The sequence below is a fragment of the Stegastes partitus genome, unplaced genomic scaffold, assembly GCF_000690725.1.
Source record: "Stegastes partitus isolate 25-593 unplaced genomic scaffold, Stegastes_partitus-1.0.2 Scaffold1949, whole genome shotgun sequence".
NCBI lineage: Eukaryota > Metazoa > Chordata > Actinopteri > Pomacentridae > Stegastes > Stegastes partitus.
This window is the reverse complement of record NW_007579680.1, coordinates 51,278-77,499: the sequence shown is the minus strand read 5'-3', so window position 1 is coordinate 77,499 and position 26,222 is coordinate 51,278. Positions and strand designations below refer to the sequence as shown.

Below are 26,222 nucleotides of genomic sequence, written 5' to 3'. Positions count from 1 at the left end.
TTTCCTCCTGTTGCCAGCCGGGGAAGCGCTCTCCTCCCGTGGACTCCCAGGCTAATGAAAAGCGCTAGCGACACGGAGCCCACCATTGGCTGTCCCGACTGCCGAGGCTGGCAGTCAGTGGCGACAGGGAAGGACCGCACCGACGGACCTTTTTTGGGTGGAAATACCGAGAGAACGACAGAAACTCGGATAGAAACGAAAGGATTATAAGTTTTCATCCTCGGTTTTGGTTTCTCCCCCATAGACGGACCGAAACGTCGCTCAATGTTAGCTGGAAGTTTCCGAGCGGAGCCGTGATGTGGTGACGCGACTCCAACCGAATCGAGCTAACGAAGCTAACGTTAGCTGCTAACGCTACTTGATAGATTAATCACTGAAGCGGAGCTATTTCAGGATTTTAAAAACTCTTTTACTACTTTAGATAATGTAAGATAAACGGTTACGAGAGATTTGTTTTATCATGTTGTGTACTTTTATACGAGATTTACCCCTAAATGTCTACCTGACGTTATTTCAGCTAAGTTAGTAGATGAAACTAGCAACCGTTAGCTACCTAGCAGGCTAGTGGCTAACGTTGGCTAGCACTTTAAACTGACTTCAAGCCAAAGAATTCTGCTTCAAATTAGCTTAGCAAAGCTGTCACTGTTTCACCTAACTGTATCTTTACACGTCTACCTGTTGTGAGATGTTATTTTCGGCGAGTTGAAATTGATTTGTGTTTGTTTTGAGATGCAAAGATAAGACACTTTAAATCCAGATATGCAATCATCGAATCACCAGCTTACTTATTGCTAGCCTGCTAACGTTGAGTTAGCCGGCCAAACTTGGAATACTGCCCCCCTGCTCACTTTATGTGGGTTTCGCTTTGAGGCCTTTAGGAAATTATCACTTTTTTTCTCCCCCCACAGCCTTAATGCATCCCAGCCTCTGAATGGAATTTATATTTTCTGAATGACTTTGGATATTTGTGAAGCTTGATAAGGCTGTGACATACAATTGGAGTACCTGGACTTTGTTTACTTGTCACAAAATAACGTGGATTACAAAGGAGATTTGGAATAACGTTACGCTTCAAAGGTGAGAAAAGACACACGTGCACACTAAATAACTTCATCCATATGTTGTAGCATCATTTTAGTGCGTGCGTGTGTTTGTGTGTGTGGCTGCCTCATAGTGGAAAACGCTGATTGAACTCTCATCTCACCGTTATATATATTAGAGCTGCAATGATTACTCCAATGATGAATTATTTGGCAACTGTTGAATTATTTTGATGAGAAATTGATCTGTTTAAGTATTTATTTTAAAGAAGTAACTCAAAACATTCTGATTGCAGCTTCTTGGCTGTATATGTTTTGTAGTTTCTTTCCTCCTCGATGACAGTAAACAGGGTATCTTGTGTACAAACTGAAGGCATCTGTCATCTTGGGTTTTGGAAAACACACACAATTTATAGACCAAACTCGATTATTTGAGAAAATAATCAAATGGATAATAGACAGTGAAACTTATTGAATTACCCAACAAGTTTATCTATCCAGGTTTGAAAGTAAATGTACCTTAGTAATTCATATATTGTAGTTAACAACCTTTACTGTTATATGTATTACAAATTTAGGTGACTAATTTGAATATTAACCCTACAATATTATAGTATCTAGTCGATATTGCAATTTGAGTCGAGCTTCACTTAACTATTAACCGTGTAGTAGATTTAAAACTTGTGATGGAGCATTGCCACATAAGATATCATCAAAAGCATGACTGTCATGCCAGAAGAAAGGCAGGAATTTGAAGAACTATTGATATGCCAGTTTAAACCCTGGATGAGACCTGCTGTACAATCTTAAATTCCAATCTTCCTGATTTGCATTGTTAGAAATCATGATTGTCAAATTCATTAACTGTTCAGCCCTAAAATACAATACAAATTAAGCTGACAAATGTTAATCTTAAGGTTAAGAATCTTCAATATTATACATACCCAAGATTCCCCATGAGCATGTATAGGAGTGACTTTGAAGTTTACAAAGCCACTCCTTCATAAAGTTAATTGTACCTGTACAGTAACTGCATATCTATTTACATGGGTATCCTGTTTTCATGTCTTGATTTGTCATCTTTAGTTTTTGACGTATGGCATGTCAAAGCTAAGTCACACTGGACCCACCATCTGTCACTACCTCCCATGGATGCTGAGTGACCCTCCCCCTCATAAACATTGTTGAGCCTGAGTGGCTTGACCTCGATATGAAGCGTTGGTTTTGTGTTTTGCCTCTCATAAATTAGGTTAAGTTTGTCTCATTCAACCAGAAACGGTGTTTATCACCTGAAACATACAGTTTTTAATTTCAGTTTAATTAACGATGGATGGCTGATTTTTGTCATGTTAATTAGCAGGTTTGGTCCAGCTCTTGACCACAGTCCTTAAAAGACACAGTGCAGTTGAGTGTTGGTGCACTGAACCGAACACTGATTTCTTAAAGGAAATGGCTTTTGGCATCTCAGCCAGTGGCAAAGAATAAGATGAAGGGGTAGCTCTGGCTGCTACACTTGCTCCAATTTGTAAGTTGTTGTTCCTTGTAGGTATGTTAAATCCAGCTCACATGATTCTTGGCTTTTTGTCTAGCAGTCTGTCTACAGGACCTAAGCCCCTTGGTGTGGAGACTGACTGTAATTCCTCAGGCCTTCCCTCCCAGCTGCTGTCAGATGCAGCGATGTACACAATAAACGTAAAGATAATCAGCTTTCTGATTGATTGAAGTATCTCTGTTCTTTTTCTGAACAGTGAAAGTGTAGGTTAATTTGAATTTTTTCTCTTGGCTACTATGTTCCAGTAGCAGTTAACCATTACTAGCAATCGGTAAGTAGGTTCAGCTGATTTGGCGGCTCTGTATTCCCTTCTGCTCACTACATAAGCTGTTGTAATGGACAGTGCTGCAGTATCTGCAAAGAATGCTGATTAAATCATCCCCGCAGGTGCACTTTTAAATGTGCCTCACTGTCATCTGTTTTATCTCAAATCTATTAAGACAAGGTCTGTGTTAGAACATGAACAAAAACTGATCCAATTTTAAAACCAGAGGTAAAACTATGTGAAGTATGTAAGCCTCAGTGTTTCATAGAACTTTGGGTTGTGGGAATAAAAAACATTTGAGCTTTGGGAAACGCTGATTGACATCATGTGACATTTTAAGACAAAGCAAATAATTGATTCAACGAGAATGAGAATAAATGTTGGCTGCAGCCCTGTCTCAGATGTTTTAATCCAAAACATTGCAGTTGGCTAACTTTTTTCTACATCTTCTTTCTTCCCTCTCCTTCACTCTATCTAAACACTGTTGCTTCACCTACTTTCTTCTACTCTGTCCTGCCAAACCACGGTTACAGATGATGTGCGAGGTGATGCCCACTATCAGCGAGGCTGAAGGGCCTGGCGGGGGAGGCGGCAGTGGCCGCCGGGGCTCTGGCTCCCCACTGCAGTCAGACTCGGAGGGTCACTTCGAGTCGCTGATGGTGTCCATGCTGGAGGAGAGAGATCGTCTTCTTGAGACTCTGAGAGAAACTCAGGAGAATCTGGGTCTGACTCAGGGTAAACTGCATGAAGTTAGTCATGAAAGGGACTCGCTGCAGAGACAACTGAACACTGCTTTGCCACAGGTAAGCAAGGGGGACAGTTTTCTTTTTTTTTTGGGAAAAGCAAGTTGTAGAGCTGATTGATTTGTTGATGAATATAATGTAAAATAATCACAATTTGTTAACTGCAGCAGCTGCTCTGGACTACGCTGTCCCATAAAACTGAAAAACCTCTCAGGTCTTTCCAAACACCATCAAGATATGGCATGTCACACATTTATAGTATTATTTTATTTACTCAGAGATTTTCACTAGGACGAGATTTGGCTGAAGAGGTTTTTAGCCAGCAGTTAAATTTTTAACCAGTTTGAAAATTGGGTGTGATTTGCCCAAACATAATAGCTATTTTGTTTTTTAAAATTGTCACAAATAACAGGAAAATACATAGATTTTTGCCACATGAGGTAACAGAGTCATGACTTCTATTGTATTTAGACTGATCATGTTTACTGTTGTGTGTAGTCATCCCTTAAATGCCCATTCTAAGGCCAGAAAAACCCTGTTTAATGTTTGTTTATAGAAGGACATCAGCATTTGTGAATCAAATTTCTACATGTTTTTAGTTGCATTGTTACTTTTTATGCAGAAAAACACTGGTGTCACTGCAGAGCTTTCCCTCCTGCATGACTCTTGGCAGCATTGTTAGCCAAGTGTCAGTTTCACTTTTGGATAACAGCTCTTACAGATCTTTGGCACCCACACTAGAGAAAGTGGTACCAGAGTCTGACATTTTTGGGAGTTGTATGGCCAAAGGATTGTAAAGCGCAATGGGGTGTGAACTCAGGCAAATTATGTCCACCATGGTATGCTACAAGCCATTTTACTGCTTGAGAAAACATTTAAATGGGTAGAGTTAGTCATATTGAGTAGTCCAGCCTAATAAACTAATTAATAATCATCACAACTGTTATCACAATGAACTGACTAGCATATATATGCTAATATATAGAACATGTTTTGTGTTTAACAAAAGGGTATGAAGGTAGTGGATGTAGTTTTTCAAAATTGAGTTATTAAACCTAGCAGGCACAACGAACTGGAGATAAATGTGAAGTTGTGCAGTATAGAAAACAGGACAACTTTCACTGATATTTTTACTACTTTGCATAGAATTAATACGTGATTAGCTCCTCATAGTAATTAGTTTGTGATAGCTGTGTCTCTATTTCTACTGTTTGCATAATATAACGTGAAGAAAGTCATGAGCCCACCTTTGTCCATCTGCTTGCAGGTCTTTGTTGTATTAATGACTCATGTTTCTACCCTCCATGGTCTTATATTTAAAACAAAGAGGTTCAGGTTTCCAGCTTTTAATGATGCATAAGAGAACAGAACAGAAGGCTGACCATCAGTTAAGCATTGTTGAACTTTTGGTTGAACATGCAGCCAGTATATAAAGTCAGTGTGCTGTTGATTTTCTATGTTGGTCTCAGATTTGAATAAATAAAAGTGGAAAGCTAGAGACTTGCACACTTTGGGTGATCACAGCTCAGAGCGTGATAGATGACTGATTTGGAGTTATAGGGAGCCAAAGGAAGTCTTGGTGGACTGAAATTGTGCAATTCATACCAGGGCTAAACAGTGAATGAATTTCAAGTTGAAGTCACGATTTAAAAGAATGCAAGTAGCAAATTTTAAAAGCTGCAGTTAAGGATGCATGTAATGCATTTGAAGGCGTATTCAGGCTGAAAAGGTTAAGATGTGAAAGTTGGAATCCTGTTGATATCCTCACAATGAGTAACATGTTAAGATTCTGCAGACTTTTCTTTAATGCATTGTGTTTATGCTTAGAGTGATGAAGTCTGTCTTTTTGGATAAGTCACAGACCAGCATAGCTTCTGATCACAACACAATAGCGTCTCTAAAGATGTCTACATGAATGTCTACAGTGGTGTCTGGTCTGTTTTGGGTTTGAAAATCTCATTCAGTCTCACATCATCAGAAATGTATCTCTATTCAATGTGTGCATTTTCATTTCCTTTTTTCCAATACAGAAGTAACTGAGGCCTTTTGTCAGACTAAAACAACTGAGTTCATATGTGGGCTCTTTGTGTGCGTCTGTACGTGTGCATGCATGCTGCTGCTTATGCTGATGTGGTGCAGTCAGCTGATCATCTGGCTTTCTGCCAGGCCTCCTGGGATTTGTATCTGGAAGGCAAGAAAATCCAGCTGTTAAAAAAGTAGAAGCGCTTTATGTGCTGTAATCTGGTGTTCACACACTGTGCAAAACTCTTTTGTTTTCGTGTCATTTTCCTGTATATTTCCAGTCCAGAACTAAGTTTTGGGGGTTTTCATTTTTTTTATTAATTTTTTTGCATAATGTTTCTTTTACTTGACAGTTAATAGTGTAAACAAGGACAGAGAAATGCAACACAGGTCCTACATTTGGGAACTGAAGCATGGACATTGCGGTTATAGCTTGTGCTGTCTGGTCACTGTTTTCACTTAAGCTCGATTATTTACAACATTTCCTCTAAAATGGTTTCTGTTTATATTTTAAGTTGTAGGTGTACGCTCCCTACTGTTGACCATCTTTGACACATTGATTCATTGATATTCCGACTTAAATGAATGAGGAGGTTTTGTAATCATATTTTGAATTTAGAATCAAGAAATTTCAGCAACCCCTTACAGAATGCAGATTTGTACATTTGATTAATTTTAGGTGTCATTTTTTAAAAGCACTTAAGCAAAGTGTAAAAATGTCTCAGTGCTTCATTTGGCTTTCTGTTGCTGCATGAGGGCTGCAAAATGTATTGTTGTAGTTTTGAGATTGTGATGTGTGCATGCACAATGGTCACGTTGTTGGAACTGTGAGGTGACTTTTTTTTTTTTTCTTAAAGACACTGTTAACATGCAGACTCCACATGTGCACAGCAAAATGAGTGAGAAACAGAAGAGAAACACTAAAAAGGAAGATTTGGTTGCAGTGTCAGTGGTATGCAAATATTTTGCCTGTAGAAAGGATATTGACTGAAAACAGGTACTCTGTCAGGCGATGTCTTGCATCTGTTGTCACACAAGTAATTTGTTTTTAGCCCGAAGTTCTGTATGACAAGTGCAAAGTTAGAACTGAATGCCATCTAAACGCAAGAAAAATATGTTGGACGTCTGTGCCAGTGTTACGCCATATGAGAAAGGTATCAAAGAGCTTTTTAAAGTAATTCTACAATGACTAGTTATTTATTTATTGATAGAGTGATCCAAGTCCTTTGCTGAAAATTCCTGCATTGTTTTTTGTATTGATGTATATCTCAGAGATGAAGTCGTACAGTGTGAGTTTTGTCCAGTACCGTGCAGCCTAAGCGCTTACTTGCTGTGTTCACACAAAGACATTGGCTGTAGCTGCGCGCCAACTCTGTTCTCCTGTTTTCATCTTTTATGGAAGGAGGACTATTAAATGTATCCACATTGTAAACTACGTACTTATTTGGAAAGTGATTCTTATCTGAACTGATACGCCATTTATAGACCTTGTTTAGCGGTTTATAATACAGTTGAGAAAGAGTGTCGGCTGTTACAACACCCTTAAGAAGTGTTTGAAAAGAAAATGTAATTAGAAGAAGCAGGAGAAGCCTGGTGAGCTGCAATGAGGGATGAAATTGGTGCCACCTTGAACTATTGCACTGGTCCAGTGTCCAGGCTGAGTAGGTAGGTGAAGGGGAGGTGCGATTTTCTCCCTTGTTCCCTCCCTCCTGGTGAGAGTACCCTTTGACTGGAATGCACAAACATTCCAGGGCAGCTTGCTCACACGTCAACAGCTTTTTCCAGCTCCAGCGGTGAACTGTTGGATGGTGCATATTTGTTCTTTTCTTGCATATGCATTGTGTGCGTAATTCTAATTGGTCTGACGATCCCACAATCAAATGTCATCTTGAAGATACCTCACTGACACCAGTTCTGTCTGAAGTCATCTAAAATTAGGACCCACATGTTGCGGTGAAGTCAGTTTTTGTGCTTCTGTGTCAGCCAGAGTTTGTAATGGTTGTGCTTGAAGTGGGCATCACTGTTTGTGCCTGCTGGCAGTGAATTCCCAGCTGTGTTCTACAACTGCTGTGAAGATTGCAGTAAAAGTGGCAGTAAAAAAGGAAAAACTGGTAGCAGTTAGCAGGGTTTTTCCTGGCGCAGAATGGGCCTTTTAAGGTTGACTACGCATGACAGTAAGCGTGATTGGTCCATAAAGGCAGTAAGTCTGTTACACACAGACATCTAGGAATTTTCTTGTCATTTCAGACCATTTGATAAACAGAGAATTCAGTTTGCATGAATCAGTAAAACTGCACTTAACATAACTTGTGAAATGAAAAAAAGATTTTGTTAAAATTCTTATCAATCCGGTGCTGGTAATTTTGCTTTGTCTATGGCTCTTGCCTCTGAGGGAGGCAACTAAAGCCTCTTTGGGGGGTGGCAGTAATTCATCTGTGCAGGAAAAACCCTGGTTAGCGTGATGCTTTGTGTTGTTTCATTCATAGGTTTAATTTTCCAGATGTCACCAAAAAGCACCAACCAAATCCACAAAAGCTCATTGTTTAGGCCAGTTTTCACTATCAGACATACCAAAATCTCATTTGATTTTGTGCTAGTCAAGTAATTAAATTAAGTAGTTAAATTCAGTAATTTGATTTTCTCATATACTTTTCTAAGTCACGCTTCAGCACAGCATTTAATGTGTAATAGATTTAAAACATGTGATGGAACATTACCGTTCAAGATACCATCGAAAGCGTGACTTGTTTCGCAAGGAGCACAGCATGGATTTGTAAAACTATTGACACAACAGTTTGAACTGTTGGTCAGATGTGCTGTCTGTGTCTGTCCTGAACTGCAGAGTTTTTATTTTGTTGTATTGTTTCAAATCTCAGTTTTCATTTAAACTGTATTGATTGTTCAGCCCTATTTAAATGACATTTGTGGTGGACATTGTCACGTCAGTAACTTTTCTGCAGTTGATGTTTTTAGAATTTTATGTTAGCTTTGTGTGGGGATGGCTGTTGCCTTTTAGATGCAATTATACCAGCAGTATTTAGTTATGCTGTTGATGAATTAAATGCAAATGGAATTCAGACACAAGGGACGAAACGGTTCAACTCGTATCTCTTTCCTTAACTGATATTATTGGTTACTTGTAATGCTTGATCTCTAAGGCCCTTTTCAGACATCAGATACGTGACATTGCTGCCTCATCAGTCTGTTAACGTGACGTCATTCTGTCATTCAGACACAGGTCACTTGTCCTCAAGGCTTCATTCAGACACACCCAACACAGTGATGGACTGAGCTACGGTACACACAAGCAATATTTGTGGTGCACACGTTGGAATTTTCAATTAAGTGATGTATAATGCATAAAAGTGCAGTAAATAACAAAGGGAGAAATCTAAATCCACTACATAACAAATGACTTAGCTCCAGGTGATGAAGTGTGACTCGGGTTGTGACCGCTCACCTGTCTGAGGTGAAGGAAAGTACACGGTGTGACTTGCTGTTAGAGCCTGATTGATCCTGTTTCCATGTTTATAATTGTAAGTAGTTAAAGAAGTTACTCCTGTTGGCCCATGTGATTAGGTGCATGCAACACGCTTATATGAATTCTGCTGCTGTCTAATGCTGCAGATATGAAGAAACTCAGAGGAAAGACTGGAGGCAGCAAACTTAACTTCAGCTCCTGTTAAGGCTTTGCCAGAACCTGCATTACAGTCATTATTAGTAAGAGTCATTCATCTAAGCACGTACAGACTCTGTCTTCATTACAGAACAGATATTTCATATAGTCATAGAACTTGTAATTGTGGAGATGCATTGTAGGATGTTATTTGCACCAGTGTTGGTACAGAAATGTGGAAAAGTCTTGTAATCATTTTACACAACTTTGAATACTACTGCCTGAAAGTGATAGGGAAATGATACAAGGCCCAACCTAGTAAGATTGCTGTCATGACTTTTATGCAAAACTGAGCAGGGTGTTCATTCAGACATGAAGTCTACATGTTCAGATGCCATCAGATGGGCATGTCTGAAAGGGGTTTAATCTAATGAGACATCGTGTCTTAGTGGCTGCACCGTTTTTGTCTTTGTGTACAGTATTTTTGTACTGCTGCCAGCTCTGATACATGCTGCATGTATCAGTTCTGCGTCTCACTGTGAGCCAGACGCTGTGAACAAGGGATATCATGTCCTGTTTAAAAAGGTCAATGTTTAGTGCTAAAAAAAAAGTCTTACCGGACATTGCGACTATAAACAGCACTGCTTTGAAAACCGCAAGTGGCTCTTACTCCAGGTAGCGGTGAGGCGATGAAATCCAATCCACGGAGGCTGGTTTGAGTATTAGGTCACCCGGCCTCCCTGTCACTCTGTGGCTGCTCATCTCGGTCAAGGCTTTTCTCTGTTCTAGTCCCACAGTAGGGGAATGAACTCCACTGTCACAGGCCAATGCACATTGTGCTAGTACATACTGACGATCTAAATTCTGAAACAGGAGAAACACGCCAAAGCATTCGCAGTGTTGCTGTCTGTTGTTGGTTTTGGATGGATGTAGACTGTTTTTTAGGATATCTAAGTAACGCTTGTTCACATAGACATTTAATGCAGACATAAGTAGCCACTAAATGTATGTAGATAGCTGTGAACTCCCTCAGTTTTAGGGAGGATTGGATTGTGTGCTAGCCTGTGTTGGTTGCTTTGTTTGCATTTTTTCATCTGACATCCTGAAACTCAAGATAGGAAGTTGAACCTTCAACGTTGCATACGCGTTGAACTCGTACAGCTAGAAATGTTGTGTTTCCGTCTGGCTTAAACTGTTGTGCAAGATGAGAAATGGTTACATCCAGTGAGAAGCGAAAGAGGAAGAAAGAGAGATGGCAGTCTCAGTGTTACAGTATTGATTTTTCTGATGAGATGGGCAGAAAAAAAGTGACTTTCATTTATGCAGCAAAAGTCAGAATTCCACATTGCTGTTACGTAATAGCAAAATGAAACTGTATGTATCATTTGGCAGTTTGTTATTGGTGATGTTTTGCTTCTTATCCTCAAGGGACCAATTGACCGCAGTGACCAAATTCTGTATTCTGGTCGGTGGCACAATGGCATGAATTGAGAGTGCACAGCAGTAAGACAGAGGGACAAAGGCTGACTTGTTCCACACAGTGACATGAAAGTGACGGAGTGCAAGTGTTGCTTTTTGCCAAATGTGAGCTGAATTAGTAGCTTAAAAGGAAGCGGACACAAGACAGAGGAGTGAAGGCCATGATGCTTTGTTTAGTTTGATCCAAAGGCCAATTGCTTTCCACTGTCATCTTCTTAGAAGCTTTACCAAGTATCCAGTGTTCCTTAAGTCTGTTCAAGCTCTCTTCCTTTCTTTTTGGGAGGCCAGCTGCCTGGAGCAATGCATTTTGTTATTTGCTGATTTGTTTAAGAAAACACTTGCAATATCTGCAGCTTATTGCATTTTCAGCTGATTCTGTCACCCCTTGATGCCTCGACAGTAATGTTTAAAAAATGATTGACTTTTTTGACATATTTTGACAAAAGAAAAAAACAAAAAGTGATTCTCTTTGATAGCATGCTTACAGATAAAGATGATATTTCTTTTGTTTGTTATTTATTCAGAAAAAGAAAAATCAATGGATGTAATATTACTCTTTGGAAAAACGAAAGCATAGCTTTGTCCTCAGAAGCTAGAGTTTCTCTTCTCAGCAGAAGTAACTTCTCACTGCTTTGCATAATTGTCCGTTAGCTGCTGACATCAGCTTGCTGAAAATTTTCTCCAGTTGCAGGATATTTAAGGTTTTTGTTGCATGTACTGCCTGTTTTGAAAACGCTCACAACATTTCACGGCATTAAAATTTTGGACTTTGAGTAAGCCATTCCACAACCCTCCATTTCTTCTTTGTTAGCCATCCCTTGTTGGATTTACCACAAATGGCTTCAGATTACTTCAAACACCCTTTGACGTGAAGCAGAATTCCTAGTTAAATCAATGACTGCAAGCTGTCCAGTCCCTGAAGCAGCGTAGCAACCCCAAACCATAATATTTTCACCACCATACTTCACAGCTGATTTATTGTTCTTCTCCTGAAAAGCTGCCTTTGGTTTGCAGCAAACGTATCTGCTGTTACTGAGGCATCTTTGATTCATTTCTCCAGACTTAAGTGTATTCAGACAGCTTGCTCATTGCCTGTATGTTCACTGGAAAAATAGTTTGGCTCTTATGTTCAGTTTAGACAGCTTTTTCCTGTGACACCATATTAAATTTGTGCAGTCTCCTTCTGATTGTAGACACGTCCAGTTTATTTATTTATTTGACCTTTATTTGTTTTACACCAGCAGTTGCAGAGTTACCAGCGGATCCTGTGATGAAATTTTGGGGTTTTGGGGACTCTTTGGAGCTTTTTGCATCTCTGCCTACCACTTGCAGATAATTTATTTTATATAATTTTGGGAACCCTTAACTCAGAGATGTCCCCAAATGTTTTTTTCTGAAGAACTTAGAAACCCTTTTAGATCTTGACATGAGAATGATGACACCCCACATGTCACTTTCTCAGGAGGTTCTAATCATTGACACCTAATCTGGAAGCCCTGATCTTGTGGATTGGAAGGCATGTTAAATGTATGTACTTTTTCCATGTGGTTGATCCGTTTTCAATGCAAATACTGAAGCAGTGTCTAAGATAATGTACTCTGAAGGTTTGCTTGTTAAAATAAGTTGAAAATGTCCATGATTTTCACTTATTTTTTCACATGGCTGTAGGATCATTTACGAAATGTGCGTTTTAAATTCTAAAGGCTGTACTTGGAGCCACTGCAGCATCTCGTATCCACACCTGCTACACATGTGTCTTGTTATAGTGGTTGTCCAAACCGCAGCGCTTCTGCATCCCATCAGCTCACTGTGGCAACAGCTTGTTTTGAAGTTCTTCCCTTAAAAAAATATATAGTTGTTTATAGAGCCACTCGCAGCAAGTGCAGAAAAGTGTTCAGATCTTTGTGTAGAACTGACGTAAGACTAAATTAAGTGACTAATGCTGTAACTACGTCACAGTAAAAGCCTTAAAATGACTGCAGCGCAGCATTAGGAAATGAAATTTTGAAAGAACAGGTTTGTGGGGGCTCATAAATTCAGTTGGCTCGTGTTCAAGATACAGTAGGTGGAAACATTGAGGAGTTACAGAAACTCTATTGTATTTAATGACGTGTTACTCTTATTAAGGTTAGCCCTATAAAACCTGCTGACACTTAGGTTTGCTCACTGAATAATCCGAGAACCAGTTTTGTGAAGGATTTAATTGAGCAACCCCATATCTCAATCTCCTATATAGAGGTATAGGGTATTTACTGCTACCAACCAGCTTCTGGTGATGCTGTTTTTTGTTAAGTTTAATGAAACATCACCTCTGACATATTTATTATTTATTTAATCTTTGTCTAAAAACGGGGGTCAGCAAGCTCTATTTTATAGGGATGTCCTGATTACAGTATATAACACTGTAAAATCACACAAAACATCCTGTGTAAATCAACACTTTATGCAACAAATAGACCAAGGAAATAAAGGACATCAGTTCATAGAAAACACATGTATTCACACTTGTCTATAAAAGCGATATAAGTTTATTAAAAGAAACTTCTGCAGATTGATCCACTTACATGTAGTTTAATGATTAACAGCTAGTTTTCCAATCTCAGATATGCAAAATTGTGGATAAGAAGAAATTGAAATAACCTTAAATCTTTTCACTTTGCTCTTTTTTAAAGTGAAGTAAAGTAAGCTGGGAGAACATAGAACATATAAACAAAACAGTCTAATGCTAATGTATGCACAGGAAAAGGTCTTTTCTGATAAAAACTTGAAATAAGACACGTTATGAACTCAGGATTATGATAAAAGAGTTTTTGAGTTCAGTTATGATCTGGCCTTTAATATCACAGAAAAGAAGTGGTGAAAATTAGCATTCGTTCAGCTTCTTTAGATTGACTTTATCTCTCTTCCGGTGTGCTTTTGGGCAGCAGGCTAAGCAGCTCTGAATAAGAGCTATTGTGGTGTCTAATTAGTTTTTGACGGTGAGTCCTCCTCCAGGAGAACAGATGCCCTCTGCACAGTGTCAGATTTCAGCACACGCTATAAGCTTTTAAGAATGGCTAAAGTCATTATGTAGGAGGCAGGCCCATTGGTTCCGATCTCAGTTCCACATGCAGCGCAGTCTGTCGGTAGTACGGTGTTAGACAGAAAAAGAGCTTATTCCAAAGCCTATTCAACAGTTGCCGTTCTGTGATATGCTGCCAAGTTTTCAGAGTGTACTTTGAAACAAAACGGTCAGTCAGTTAGTGTTACACAGGTTTTAATTAAATAGACTGTCCATGTGTTGTTTAGAAAAGTTTCCGTTTTACGTGATTGCTATGATGTGGAAATGTTCAGCCTACAGAACACGATGTATTGTAACATGCACACAAAATGGCGTATCAAGCATTCTGTAATTTGTAGTTTGTTTTACATTCTTGACCGTAATATTGACATAACAGTGAGCTCTCACTATTCTCCTCTTCAACAATGTTGCTGTAGCCGCAGTGAATGCGAGATATGAGTTAGATTTTTGTGCCATTCGTTGGTGCAGGTACCAAGTTTTAGGTTTTGACACAGTTGTCAATCTACCAACTGATTACTCCTGAGGAAAAAAATAAATCTGCACGTCATCTGCAGATGAACTAAATGGGACACACTGCGCTAAATTCATTGTAAATAAATATAAAAAGTTAATGTGTTCAGCATATTATATTATTTAGGACTGGTTATTTTATGCTAAAATATTAACAACAGACTCGGAGCAGACCAGCACACACCTGCCCATATACATATGATTTTTGAAACGGCTTCATCAACTACTAATCCCAGCACAAGGACGATTGAGGAATATAACACAGGTTAGCTGCTGTTTTAGATGTCCTGCCATGTTGGTTGTTGAGCTATGATGTACAAAATGCTATTTAAAAAGTTTACACTTGACTTTCTGCCATCTCTTTGAACAATGCAGCCTCACCAGTGACTTCTTTGAAATGGTTTTGGTTAATTTGGATCATACTCCATGTATAAGTTTAATCAACGTTAAATAAGTAAGACACACAGTCTTCCTTTGGTTGGGCCAGTTAAAAGTTGTGAAAATGCAAGTATGTTCACAGGTGGTCTGTTCCTCCTGCCCCCCATAATAATGGATTATTTCTGGACCAGATTATTGTCTGACCAATGAGAATTTGGTCAGATGAACATATTGGCCAACCAGTCACCAGTTTATCTGGACACCACAGCCCTAATATTATGTTACACTCCATTTTGCCAAAGATACTTAGTTAGCATGTTATACTGAAGGTGTTATATCATTATCCTTAAATTGCCTTGTGTACATGATCCTCAGGCTTTCTCTTGGGCAGCTGACATGTTTTTTCTAAATAAGAGACAATTCAGATTAAATAGCTAATATTTTAAAACTAAGAGACTGGAATTTTAATATCTCTGTGGGAACGTTATTCATGTGTGCCATTCCTGTGTTTTTTCACTCTCTCCAATCCACCCTTAATTGAATTATAATAGGGAAATTAGTCTCAGTCTCAGTGCCACAAAGGTGGTGGAGTACGGAGTGCGACACAGAGTACAGTTATCCCTGAAAAGCCTTTGTGTGTTCCTTCGTGTTTTGGTACGCTGTTCCTTTAATAGGTTGGCACACATATTCGTGTACCCCCCTTAATCCCCTCCCCTGTTCTGAGGCTTACAGAGCAGCTCAGTCCACATCTAACCAGCATGTCACTCATCTGCACTAACTGAGCCGTGCACCAGTTTACCCCGGGATCAGCCCCGAATGCCCATGGCTGCATGTGCATGCGTGCAAGCTTATGATCATGTATTCTCTGCATATTTGAATTTGAGACACACATCGTATATTTGGAGATTAAACTGTTCTATGTATTGAGCAAGTGAACAGAGATATTTGCAGCTCAGTGTCTATGCTCTTCTGAAAATGATCTACAGAAATGATATACTGAAGGTAGTGCTTATTTCTGAGCCACAAAAAACTGCTCTGTGTTCAGTAGTAGGTAGAGCTATTTATTTCCTTTGGTGCTTTACCAGTGGTAAATATACTTATAAGTTCAAAAAAATGTTGTTTTGAAGGAAAATTATTCATTTAGATCAGCGCACTAAGCAGCCCTTGCTTCTTTTTCATAACACTGAAAATTAAGCTGCCACTTCCATAATTACAGATTATATACACATCCTACACACGCAAAGTTGACATGATTACAGGTGTGTAATTATTCCAGCCTTGTGTATGTATGATGTGTATGTAATCTGTTATTATGGAAGTGCCAGCTTAATTTGTTTTCATTCTTGTCTTCTCTCTGCTCTGTGTAAACACAACCCAGAGTTGAAATTAAAAGTCTCTGAATTTTTTTTTTTATCACGTGACTGTTGGTCACAGCTGAGTCACTCATTGCTTGTGGGTTGTGCTTTAGAGTGTAGACTTTTAGTTAGTTTTTTTTGTTGTTTTTTTTTTTAGAATCTGGTGCAAATGCTTTTTCTTTTTTTTTAACTTACATTTGGTTAATTTCCCCAATGAAAGCTTCATGTCGTACAGGATTAGATTGAAGACTGTTGGAGAGTTGGAAATCTGATGATCCCTCCTGTTTTTACAGTTTCAGACTGATAAATGGGGGTATTTTGCAGATTTAATTTTATTTAAAAGATAAAATATTGATGTTTCAGTGTCAACATTATGCTGACTAATCGCCTTTAAAAGGACTTCCTAATTTATATGTTTATGAAGTAGGTGGGCATGTGCATATTAGGTGGAGGGTGGGAGTATCTGTGGATTGGTTTTGATGATCGAAACCGAGTTGGATTTTAAGATGATGTACTTTTTTTTGGCAGTGTACTGTGTCATGATTTGATAGATTTGATAAGCGCTTCCTTATGGCTCATTTGACACATTTCCACCATGCAAGTGTAAAAGTTAAGCCCAAGCTGCCATTGGTTTATACCCAGTATGATAAATTAAAGATTGATAAGGGAGAAGAGCAGGGTCATAAATGGCAGAGACACAGAGAAATCTCAAGGTTGCTGTATAACTGAACCTCAGCGCCTGCTCTGGAATGTAGGAAGTAAGCCACTCTGTAATTACCCCTGGGCCTGCCTCCTACTCCCCTCATTGGCTAACACAGAGTGGAGGCCTTGACTGTAGCCAATAGCGAACTCCCTCTGACTCCTTTAGTCGAGCAGAATCTGTGCCAAGCGCTGGAAAAGCTCAGAGGCTGGAGTAGAGGGAAGGGAGAATAGTTGTGGTAGGGCCTGAAAAGAACGATCAGTTCCAGCAGCCCTCTGTTCCCCCGCCCCCCACCCTCCTACCCTCGGAAACATAGCAAGAAGGCCTCACCACTCACGGTGCTTGTGCTACAGGGCAAAAAATCAGGATGGCACATTCTTTAGGGGTCCAACCATGCATATAATCCCTAAAAGCAGTGTGTGCATCCGTGAGTGTGTGTGTATGCATAACTGCATTTGTTTGAAAAGAACCTGAGAAAGATGTGAGAGTAATGGAGGGTACACAAAGTGGCAGTATCATGTATTCTGCTGTCTGTCATAGGCAAATAGGTGTTTGACCGAATGATCTGATGGTGTTTCACTGTCTCTTCCTTCTCTTTAACAGCAGACCTTGTTCCTTCTTAAGAAACTCTGAGGAATGTTATCATAACCAACAAGTCTGTATTATTACAGATCAGCTCTCCTGGAAAACCGTCAAAACAGTGCAGAGAGGTCATAGTATTTATGAGACAGCGAGCGGCTGTGGTGTCCGAATCCATTGTTTCTGATGTAAACATGACCGTGCCCTTGTCAGCAGGGAGAAACAGAAATGTTTGCTGTTACTTGTCATAGTTTTTCTGTGTGATCTTGTCAAACTCAGAGTGTAGTGAAGCAGGAGCTAATTTTATTGATATCTTTACATGAGTAGTGAGCAAATATGTTGATGAGGAGAAGCATCAACTTCAGCGTTAAGGCTTCCCACAATTAAGTGAACATGATCTCCTGCAGTGTTGATGTTTAAAGTGGTCGGCTCATCGAGTAATTTTTGGTCACATGTCTGTCTGAGCTGCTGTACTGCAGTAAATGAGTGAAGACTAGAGGCTTCTCTGTGCACAGCCTCTTAGCTAATGACTACCGTAGCTTGCTCTTGTGACATTTAGGGAACATTGGTAAGTTATAGACTCCACCAACAAGCAGAAAGTGAGGCTGTGCCCAGAGAAGCCTCTCGTCTTCACTCAGTTAAAAATGCAACAGGCGCAGAAAACGTACAGATATTGATTGTGGTTCAGAGTGTTGGTCTGTATTGTGAACCATTCAGAGACAGAAGGAGACATGTTGATCTGACTGCCTTTTAATTCTTTTTTGAATCCAGGTGATATTCAAGATGATGGCCTGACTGGTCGAGCATTTACAGTTTAATGACATGCATTTACTTCTAGGAACAGGCATGACATTGCTGCTGTGGATTTAGAATTTGTGTTTGGCCTCGGATGTAAAATCTTCCCGCTACCACCATGTTTTTTCTCATGCACTGCTGTGCCCTAACATAAAAACAGCTTAGTAAGTAGTGGTTACGTTACCAAATTTGTCTTTTTCTATTCTAGGAGTTTGCTGCACTAACAAAGGAGGTGAACGTGTGCCGGGAGCAGCTTCTTGAGAAAGAGGAGGAGATTGCAGAGCTGAAGGCCGAGAGAAACAACACACGGGTTAGTAGAATGTGCTGCTGCACACACAACCACACAACCATTGATGAGGAAAGTTTGGATAGTCTGCATGTTTCTGTTATGAGTAGAGATGGTTGTCATAACACTGGTTGACTAATCAGTTTCTATCTCATAATCCACACCATTGTCACAGCTTATGGGCGTGGCAAACTGCTTAATCATCAAACTATTTCAACCACAGGCAATAAAACGTATTGCTGACAGCTGTTGTGTTGATTTCTGTCTAATGGAGTTGCACATTTGTTTACTTAAAAGAGAAAATGCTGATCTAGATCTGAACTGATGATGATAAATGCGTTTGTGCCAACACGTTTCTAACTTGTTAACGCTGCCTGTTGTGTGAGCAGCTTCTGCTGGAGCACCTGGAGTGCCTGGTGTCTCGCCATGAACGCAGTCTGAGGATGACGGTGGTGAAGAGACAGGCTCAGTCTCCAGCAGGCGTCTCAAGTGAGGTGGAGGTCCTCAAAGCCCTTAAGTCACTTTTTGAACACCACAAAGCCCTTGATGAGAAGGTACAGTTTTGTTTTTTGGGGGTTTTTTTGCAGTTGTTCACATAAGTGTACATGATAACATGTAAATTACAGATATTTGATATTGCAAGGCGACAAAATTTGTGTAAAACAAAGATCCATGGTGTTTATATTTGTTTCACGTTTTCAAGGTAAGGGAACGACTTCGCGTTGCCTTGGAACGATGCAGCGCGTTGGAGGAACAGCTCACCATCTCGCACAAAGAAGTAAGCAAACAGCATATCTGGAAAATAACTAGAGATATTTACTTTCATTCATTCGTTCAGCCTTTGTTTATATTTAACAGGTCATGTAAAGAGTGTTCCTCTTTCTCAGTGACATTGAATCAAATTACAATAGCAAGGAGCAACAAAGATGAACAACAAAAGAATATGCTGACAGAAGAGTAGCATTATACAGCTGATTGAATAAAGACATTAAAGTTTCCACTTCAGAAAAGAAGATTTGCTAGATAAAATAATTAAAATGTCAATTAAAAACATAGTAAAAGGAGAAACACTAAAACTTGCAAATAGAGTAGATACTCTAAAGTGAGTAATTAAAATCAAAACAAAATACATTTAACGTGAAACAATCACAAGTTTACTAGTTGGGTGCATTGTAATTAAAAGCAGTCTTGCCAAGTTCAGGTTTTAATTAAATCCTGTCTTCAGCACAATACCAATACAGTTTTTTCAAGTTGTAGGTCTGTAAGAAACATAATGCTGCATTCATGTGATGTAGGAATGTTTATTGGACCAACGTGAGAGGCTAATTCTCAGCTTTTGCATGTTTAACATATGTGCACCTGGTGAATGATACGTTTAGGCTTAAATTTAACGCCCAGCTGAACATTGCCAATTCAACCACAGAAAAAAATACAGTAAACAGATGGTTCTCACCACTGAATGTCACTGCTGTTGTAATTTGTCTAACCACAGACGTGCTGCTACGAGAGCAGCATTTGGGCTATTATTGGGAAGCCTTGCCCAGTAGGACGGAGCTGTCCATATGTTTAGGTTCTTTACAATGTGGTTATTTGGGTGATTTTGATACTTAATATGTCAATTCATACTTACATTGCAGATGCAATGGAGGTTTATTCATGGTGCTGAGCATTGCAGAAATTCAAAGTGAAGGTGGTTTAAGTATCTGACCATGCTAGTGAAATATGGCAGGGGAGAAATGAAGCAAAGAAAGTCTTGTTGTATTGAAATTGTACCTACTCTTCAATCAATTGATTGGTTGCAGGAAAAAAACAGACAATGCCTTTTTTGTAGACGAACTAAATGGTCCACTGTACCCTGAATACTCTCTACCTGCTAGCTTTATTATCAGCATTAAAAAGTAGTACTTCTAGTGTAATAAACCATTTAAAGCTGGTTATTTTATACTGAAATAATAACAACAGACTCAGAGCAGACCAGTGTGCATTAGTATAACTAACTGATGATTCCAGCACAAGAACTATTGAGGAAAATGTCAGAAAAGTTAGCCTGCTGCTTTTAGATGATCTGCCATGTTGGTTGTTGAGCTGCGATATACAAACTGTTGTTAGCAAAGTGTACACACGACTTTTTGACAATCAGTTTGAACCAAGTGCAGCCACACTGATGACTTCTTTGACATTGTGTCTGTTAGTTTGGAGCTGACTTTGAGTAAATGTTTAGTAAATGTTAAATAATTTAGATCTATCATTCTCCATCAGTTCGGGCCATTTCAAAGTTGCAAAAAAGCCAGGATGTTCAAATGTAGTCTAATAAATTATTTAAATTCATTATATTATGGTTGTAAGCAACTGTAAAGCCAATTTAAATGTTATTGTATGGTATTTGATCATATCGACCAACCAATTGACCTGAACACTGTAGTCCTAAAATGCAGTAGTAACTGAATGATGTCCTCCTTTTATTTATCTGTGGTCATACAAACTGAATAGAGAGATAATGCTGAAGTCAAATGACAACCTTTCAAGCTCTTCTGTTTCTATTTACATATTCTAGGATAAAGACATTCACGACTCCTATGTGCACATGCATGCAAAGATAGGAAGATTCTTCAGTCCTGTGTGTGTTGAATGGGATTAAGATTGACTAAAGAGCCCAGAGGATGTCAGGGAGGTGTCCTAGATTTCCTCTATGCTTCATGCTACAGTCATCTCTTGTTCCTGGGAGTCAGCCCGGGACCACACACATACACAAAATCAGCCAGTTGCCACTCTCTGGTTTTATTAAGGAGTTTACCTCCTTAGGCAAGGCAGCTTTTTGCAGTTGTTTTATTACCTATTGGCCATTTGACATTGAATGTATTCATGTGAATCTCTAACCACAATAGTTGTGGGTTGAACTCAAGACTCAAGCCACTCGGCCTATTTTAGGCTTCTGGCTATGCTTCTTTGTATCTCTCTGCCGCACACACACACATGCAGTACTTTGCCTGAGTGAAATGAGGAAAAAATACCATCATAAAAGATAAAAGGAAGCAAAAGTAGGTTTGCACTCTTGGTTTAGTGGTTAACCTGATAATTGTTTTGAATGAATGACTCAACAGGCTGCTAACAAACTGGTGTTTTCTCTAGCTGGCTTACCTCAGGGAGCAGAGCAGTCAGAAGAGAGGGCTGGCAGATGGAACCAGCGAGGTCAACCACAACTCTGAAAACACACCAAGCACTAATGGCAAGGTGAGGTTACTCAACAGCATATGTTAAATGACATGTTTGTGAACACCAAGCGGGCAGCAAGGCAGCAGTTGTTTGTGAGTGACAAATGTTGAGCATGTGTTACGGTAATGAAATTAAATCTTAAGGAATCTAATTAACTCAGGATATTTACACTGTATTTTATTGTCTTTTTCTAATATGTAATATGAAATTCATGAAGCGCAGAAGTAAGATGAGTCTCTTATTAGAATTATTGTCTCTGAAGATATTTTCAGAAATATTTATAGCCTATACTTTAGGTCAAATAATAATGTAGACATTTTTGCATACTTATTGATCTTACCTTTTTTTTAATATTTAAAAGAAATTAATTGAGTTCTGCATTTGTTCTGTTTATCTTGTGTGTATTTGAAAAAAAAAAACCCAACATGTGTTAATGCCCCTACAGCGGTCGTCGGATGGTTCCCTCAGTCAGGAGGAGGAGACCGGCCTTGGATTTGGGAAAGTTGGCGAGCTCCAGGAGGTAGTGGACCGTCAGACGGCTGATTTGGGCCAGATGAAGGAGCGCATGGCTGCCATGGCGTCGCGCATCAATGAGCTGGAGGAGGACCTGGACACGGCCCGAAAGGACCTCATTAAGTCTGAAGACATGAACACGCGGCTACAGAGAGACCTCAGAGAGGTACAGATGGCAGCGTCTGTTTGAAATCCACACTAACACGTTTCAATTTTGAAATGATCACGATCCAAACTAGTGTTTTAGTTCAGTTTTGGAAATATTTAAAAATATGTGGATGGCAGGCCAAAAAGTAGCAGAAGTTATGCGTTTTAAAATGTGAGTGTAGATGTCACTTAAGATGGCTTGAACTATGTGCTAGTAAACTCTCTCGCGCGATCTTTATGTGTATTTCCTTGGCAGTGCTTTCTTTACACATAACAGTGTTAAATATTTTTAGCCAGGGCAGTTTTATTGGCATTGTCAACATCAACAGTGCTTGAATTCTCGTAATGCTGTATATATTACGCAGCTTTTTACTGCAGGAACTTGTGGCAGGTGTGAGGTGGCACAAACATTTACAGGAATGACTCCAAACTGACCCCTTTGGCCTTTGTGTCTCCATTGCAGTGCAACAGTTGTGGATGCAATTGCACCAAAACCACGAAAAATAGTCGTTTCTGGACACAATTCTAGTTTTATAAGCATGTAGGAAATACGACAGTGGATGTTTTGTTATGTTCTCCTGTGTCGGTGTTGTTAGAGAGAAGTCTGCTCTGGAGGAGGACAATGTGAGGGCAGAAAAAAATTGCTTGTCTTCCTCTCAGAGTCAAACTAACCAACCAACCAATGTCAAGCAGTTTTTTTTAGGGCCATTCAAAAGTACTTACCCTGGAGTAGGTGCTTTTTCTCCCCTGAAAACACCCCTCTCGAAGGGTGGTTCCTGCCGTTGGAACACACAAAAGTTTTGGCTGCCCTAAAATGACCCACAAGTTCCTGCAGTGGAAAACGGTCTAATATTAACACCTCCTATCTATTTGAGTTGCATTCTGTCAACAAAGCAAATTTTTTCCAGCGTGCTGATTTCTGTGCCAAGTCAGCAGACAGGAGTCAAGGGTCAGAGGCAAACAGTGATGGGAGGATACTGATGCAGATGTTTGTGTGTTTAGTCAATGGCTCAGAAGGAAGATATGGAGGAGAGGATCACCACCTTAGAGAAGCGCTACCTGGCAGCTCAGCGGGAGGCTACCTCCGTCCATGACCTCAACGACAAGCTGGAGAATGAAGTGGCCAATAAGGAGTCTCTATTCAGACAGGTATGTCCCATACAACTCAGTATTTTTCCTGCATAGAGCCATTTTGGTTAGAAAAAGCAGGAAGAGGCACAGATTCCTGAAAAACATGGTGGATCTACATACTATAGATATTTTACTACCTACATTTTGAAATTTGCTGCCAATCTGTCACCTATCTGCTCTGTGTAAACACTGCCTGCAGTTCAGCCCATTACAGCTAAAAAGTCCCTGAATTTTTCTCATGTGACTGTTGGTTGCAGCTGTGTCACTAGTTGCTTCACAGTTGCATCAAGGAACCCAGATTTTTTTCTACAGAATTTGGTTGGAGGGGGGGATTCAGTGGGTTATTGACAATAAATCAAGGAGGGATCTTGTCTGTTTTTCCTGCATTGAGGAATTTTTGACATTCTCAAAGGTTTTAGCTAGAGCCAAAGGAGAAAAATTACAAGTGAAAATTACTATTCATTATTTTATTTTAACTAATTTTGTTCATTGGGGTTTCATTTACTCAACATAATAGGTGTTTTGTATATCAAATAGTCAGAAACAACAGAAAAAGGCATACATTTCTGTTAAGTAAAGTTCCACAGACTCATTGTTTTTACTGTAACCAGACTAATCATGCTTACTGTCGTGTGTAGTCAACCCCCAAAAGCTTATACTGAATCGGAAAAACCCTGCTCTTTGGTTAAAACTTTTAAAAAATCACCTGCTGTGTGGTCACCAATTAGGTGTGCGAGCTACTGAAGCCTGCACCGGTTCGTCTGTAATTTGTCATCTATAATCTGTCTTAGAAGCATGTGTTGGTTTTGGTGTTTCAGTCTCAGAGCTGTCTGCCAGCAGGAATCGCCTGCAGTTCTCTTTGGCAGTTTTCAGACTCCTGCTAATGAATTCTTGCTATATTCACACACTGACCAGCGCAGCAGGCCCTGAATGGGATGCCTTGAAGACACTGGCTTGTTTCTTTACATGTAGTCACTGGAGATGGAGATGTCTTTCTTCTCTTTTCTTGTGGGTTTCGTCAGTCTTTGTACCATTTTGAATGCTCTCTTCTTCACTTCCTGCCCACCCCACCCATACCCATCCCTTCACCCTGTCTCCCTTTGTCTCCCTCGCTCTCTCCCCGGCCTACAGTCTTATTTCCTGCCACTCTCTTCACCTTGTGAAGCTGAAAGCAAACCCTGAGGCCAGGATGTAGAACAGATGCGTCTTTAACATGTTTGCTAATGACTTTTTGGTTTGTTTGCCGTAGACTGAAGACAGAAACCGACAACTGCAGGAGAAGCTGGAACTGGCTGAGCAGAAGCTGCAGCAGACGATTCGCAAGGCAGAGACTCTCCCTGAGGTGGAAGCTGAGCTCGCCCAGAGAGTCGCTGCCCTCACAAAGGTATAAGCACCTTACCACTGCCCTGTGTACTGCTCAACCCACCTTTATAAATTGTTGAATTGGAGTCTCTTAATCAATATGTTGACCTAAAATCCCACTGCTTCTAACTGTATTCAGACTAAACATACCCGCCAGTACACGTAATGTACCCCGGATTATTAGAAAACTTCCTTTACATTGTAGCAACCAGGAACTCACTGTAGAAGCTGCAGAGGAAGCCATTGTTTATGTTACTCCAAATATCCACAGGAACCTATTTTTAGAAATTTGGCTTCTCTTTTTATCCATTTATAGTTTGAGCTTTTGTCTGGACAACACTTGCTGCTGCAGAACTTGGACAGGCACCTTAGTACCTTATTAGTGTTGGATCTGGCTGACATTACATATCTAATATTTAAGCTTTGTCACTATTCTTATCTCAGTCTTTTGATTGAAAGACTGTGGGGAAGTAATGGCCTCCTGTCATATATTTAATCCTGTGTTTGTTCCACAGTTACTCATGTATAGTTTTTCTTTTGTTTCATTGTAGTTACATTTGTTGATTTGAATTAGTTATATTCAGTCACAAAATGACACACAGAGACTTGTCCAAATGCACACAAAACCGAGGGGAAAACCAGAGAAGAATATTGATTTGACTTTGTGCAGGACATAGACATGTTGTGGTAACACAACTGAAAAAACAAACAAAAAGAAAGCAAGGTATAAATTGCATATAACCCAACATGCTTAGAAATGGAAGGAAATGTTTGATTTGTTGTAATATTTTCTCCATGTAGCTCAAAGACATGGACACAAATTTGTTCTACTGTTGTTGTTTTTTTTTTTTTTGAAGGTGCTTATAACACAATGTCGTCATCATCGTTGTATTCTTTCACTACATGTTGTCAGTTTGTCTCCCTGCTCTGTCTTCAGCTCACTAAACTCATATTCCCATCGTTTAATCTACAGTTGCTCCCTTCAGCCACTACATTTAATTGTGCCGAAGCTCAGATTAAATGTATCCCTTGTTCTCTGTTTTTTCTAATTTCTTTCTGTGTTTCTGTCATGCTGTTTTTGTGTGGTCTTCATGCTGCCTGTGCCACCTCCATGTCAAACCCCTAGTGTGTTCTGTGTGGCTCTAAAGGCACTAAGACTGTGAAGAAGGTAGACCAGCTTTCTGCACAAACCCATCCTCCTGGTCCTGGATACTCAGAAATTCAGTTCTGCCCTGTTACTGAACTTAACCAGCCAATAGAAAGTACTCGCTATGTTTGCATCCGCACAAGTAACAAAGAAACAATTATGCATCCCAGAAGCTTGAAAAATTAAAAATAAACAAATTCCTGGTTAAGTGCAGTACCAGACTCAATAGCAAAGTGCCATGATATTTAGTCAAACCTAAAAAAAAAAAAAAAGGCCTTGGTCTGTCTTTGTCTGTACGCCTGTGTGTCTGTGCTTCATGTGCTGGTGA

General features: G+C 39.7%; 1 protein-coding gene across 8 annotated transcripts in view; it reads left to right on the top strand.

Moving 5' to 3' along the window:
- Positions 1–26,222, top strand: part of ppfia1 (PTPRF interacting protein alpha 1) — a 51,153-nt gene continuing 24,931 nt past the window's right edge. For 5 of the 8 annotated variants that reach the window (XM_008303172.1, XM_008303176.1, XM_008303169.1 and 2 more), the window contains exons 1-9: positions 1–1,077; positions 3,391–3,660; positions 18,304–18,405; positions 18,771–18,935; positions 19,085–19,159; positions 21,511–21,612; positions 22,040–22,273; positions 23,257–23,403; positions 24,635–24,769. In XM_008303172.1, coding sequence (XP_008301394.1) covers positions 3,391–3,660; positions 18,304–18,405; positions 18,771–18,935; positions 19,085–19,159; positions 21,511–21,612; positions 22,040–22,273; positions 23,257–23,403; positions 24,635–24,769 — 1,230 coding nt within the window. In that variant the 5' untranslated portion in view covers positions 1–1,077. The remainder of the gene's footprint in view (positions 1,078–3,390; positions 3,661–18,303; positions 18,406–18,770; positions 18,936–19,084; positions 19,160–21,510; positions 21,613–22,039; positions 22,274–23,256; positions 23,404–24,634; positions 24,770–26,222) is intronic. The other 3 variants (XM_008303174.1, XM_008303175.1, XM_008303173.1) reach the window with 1 other exon arrangement.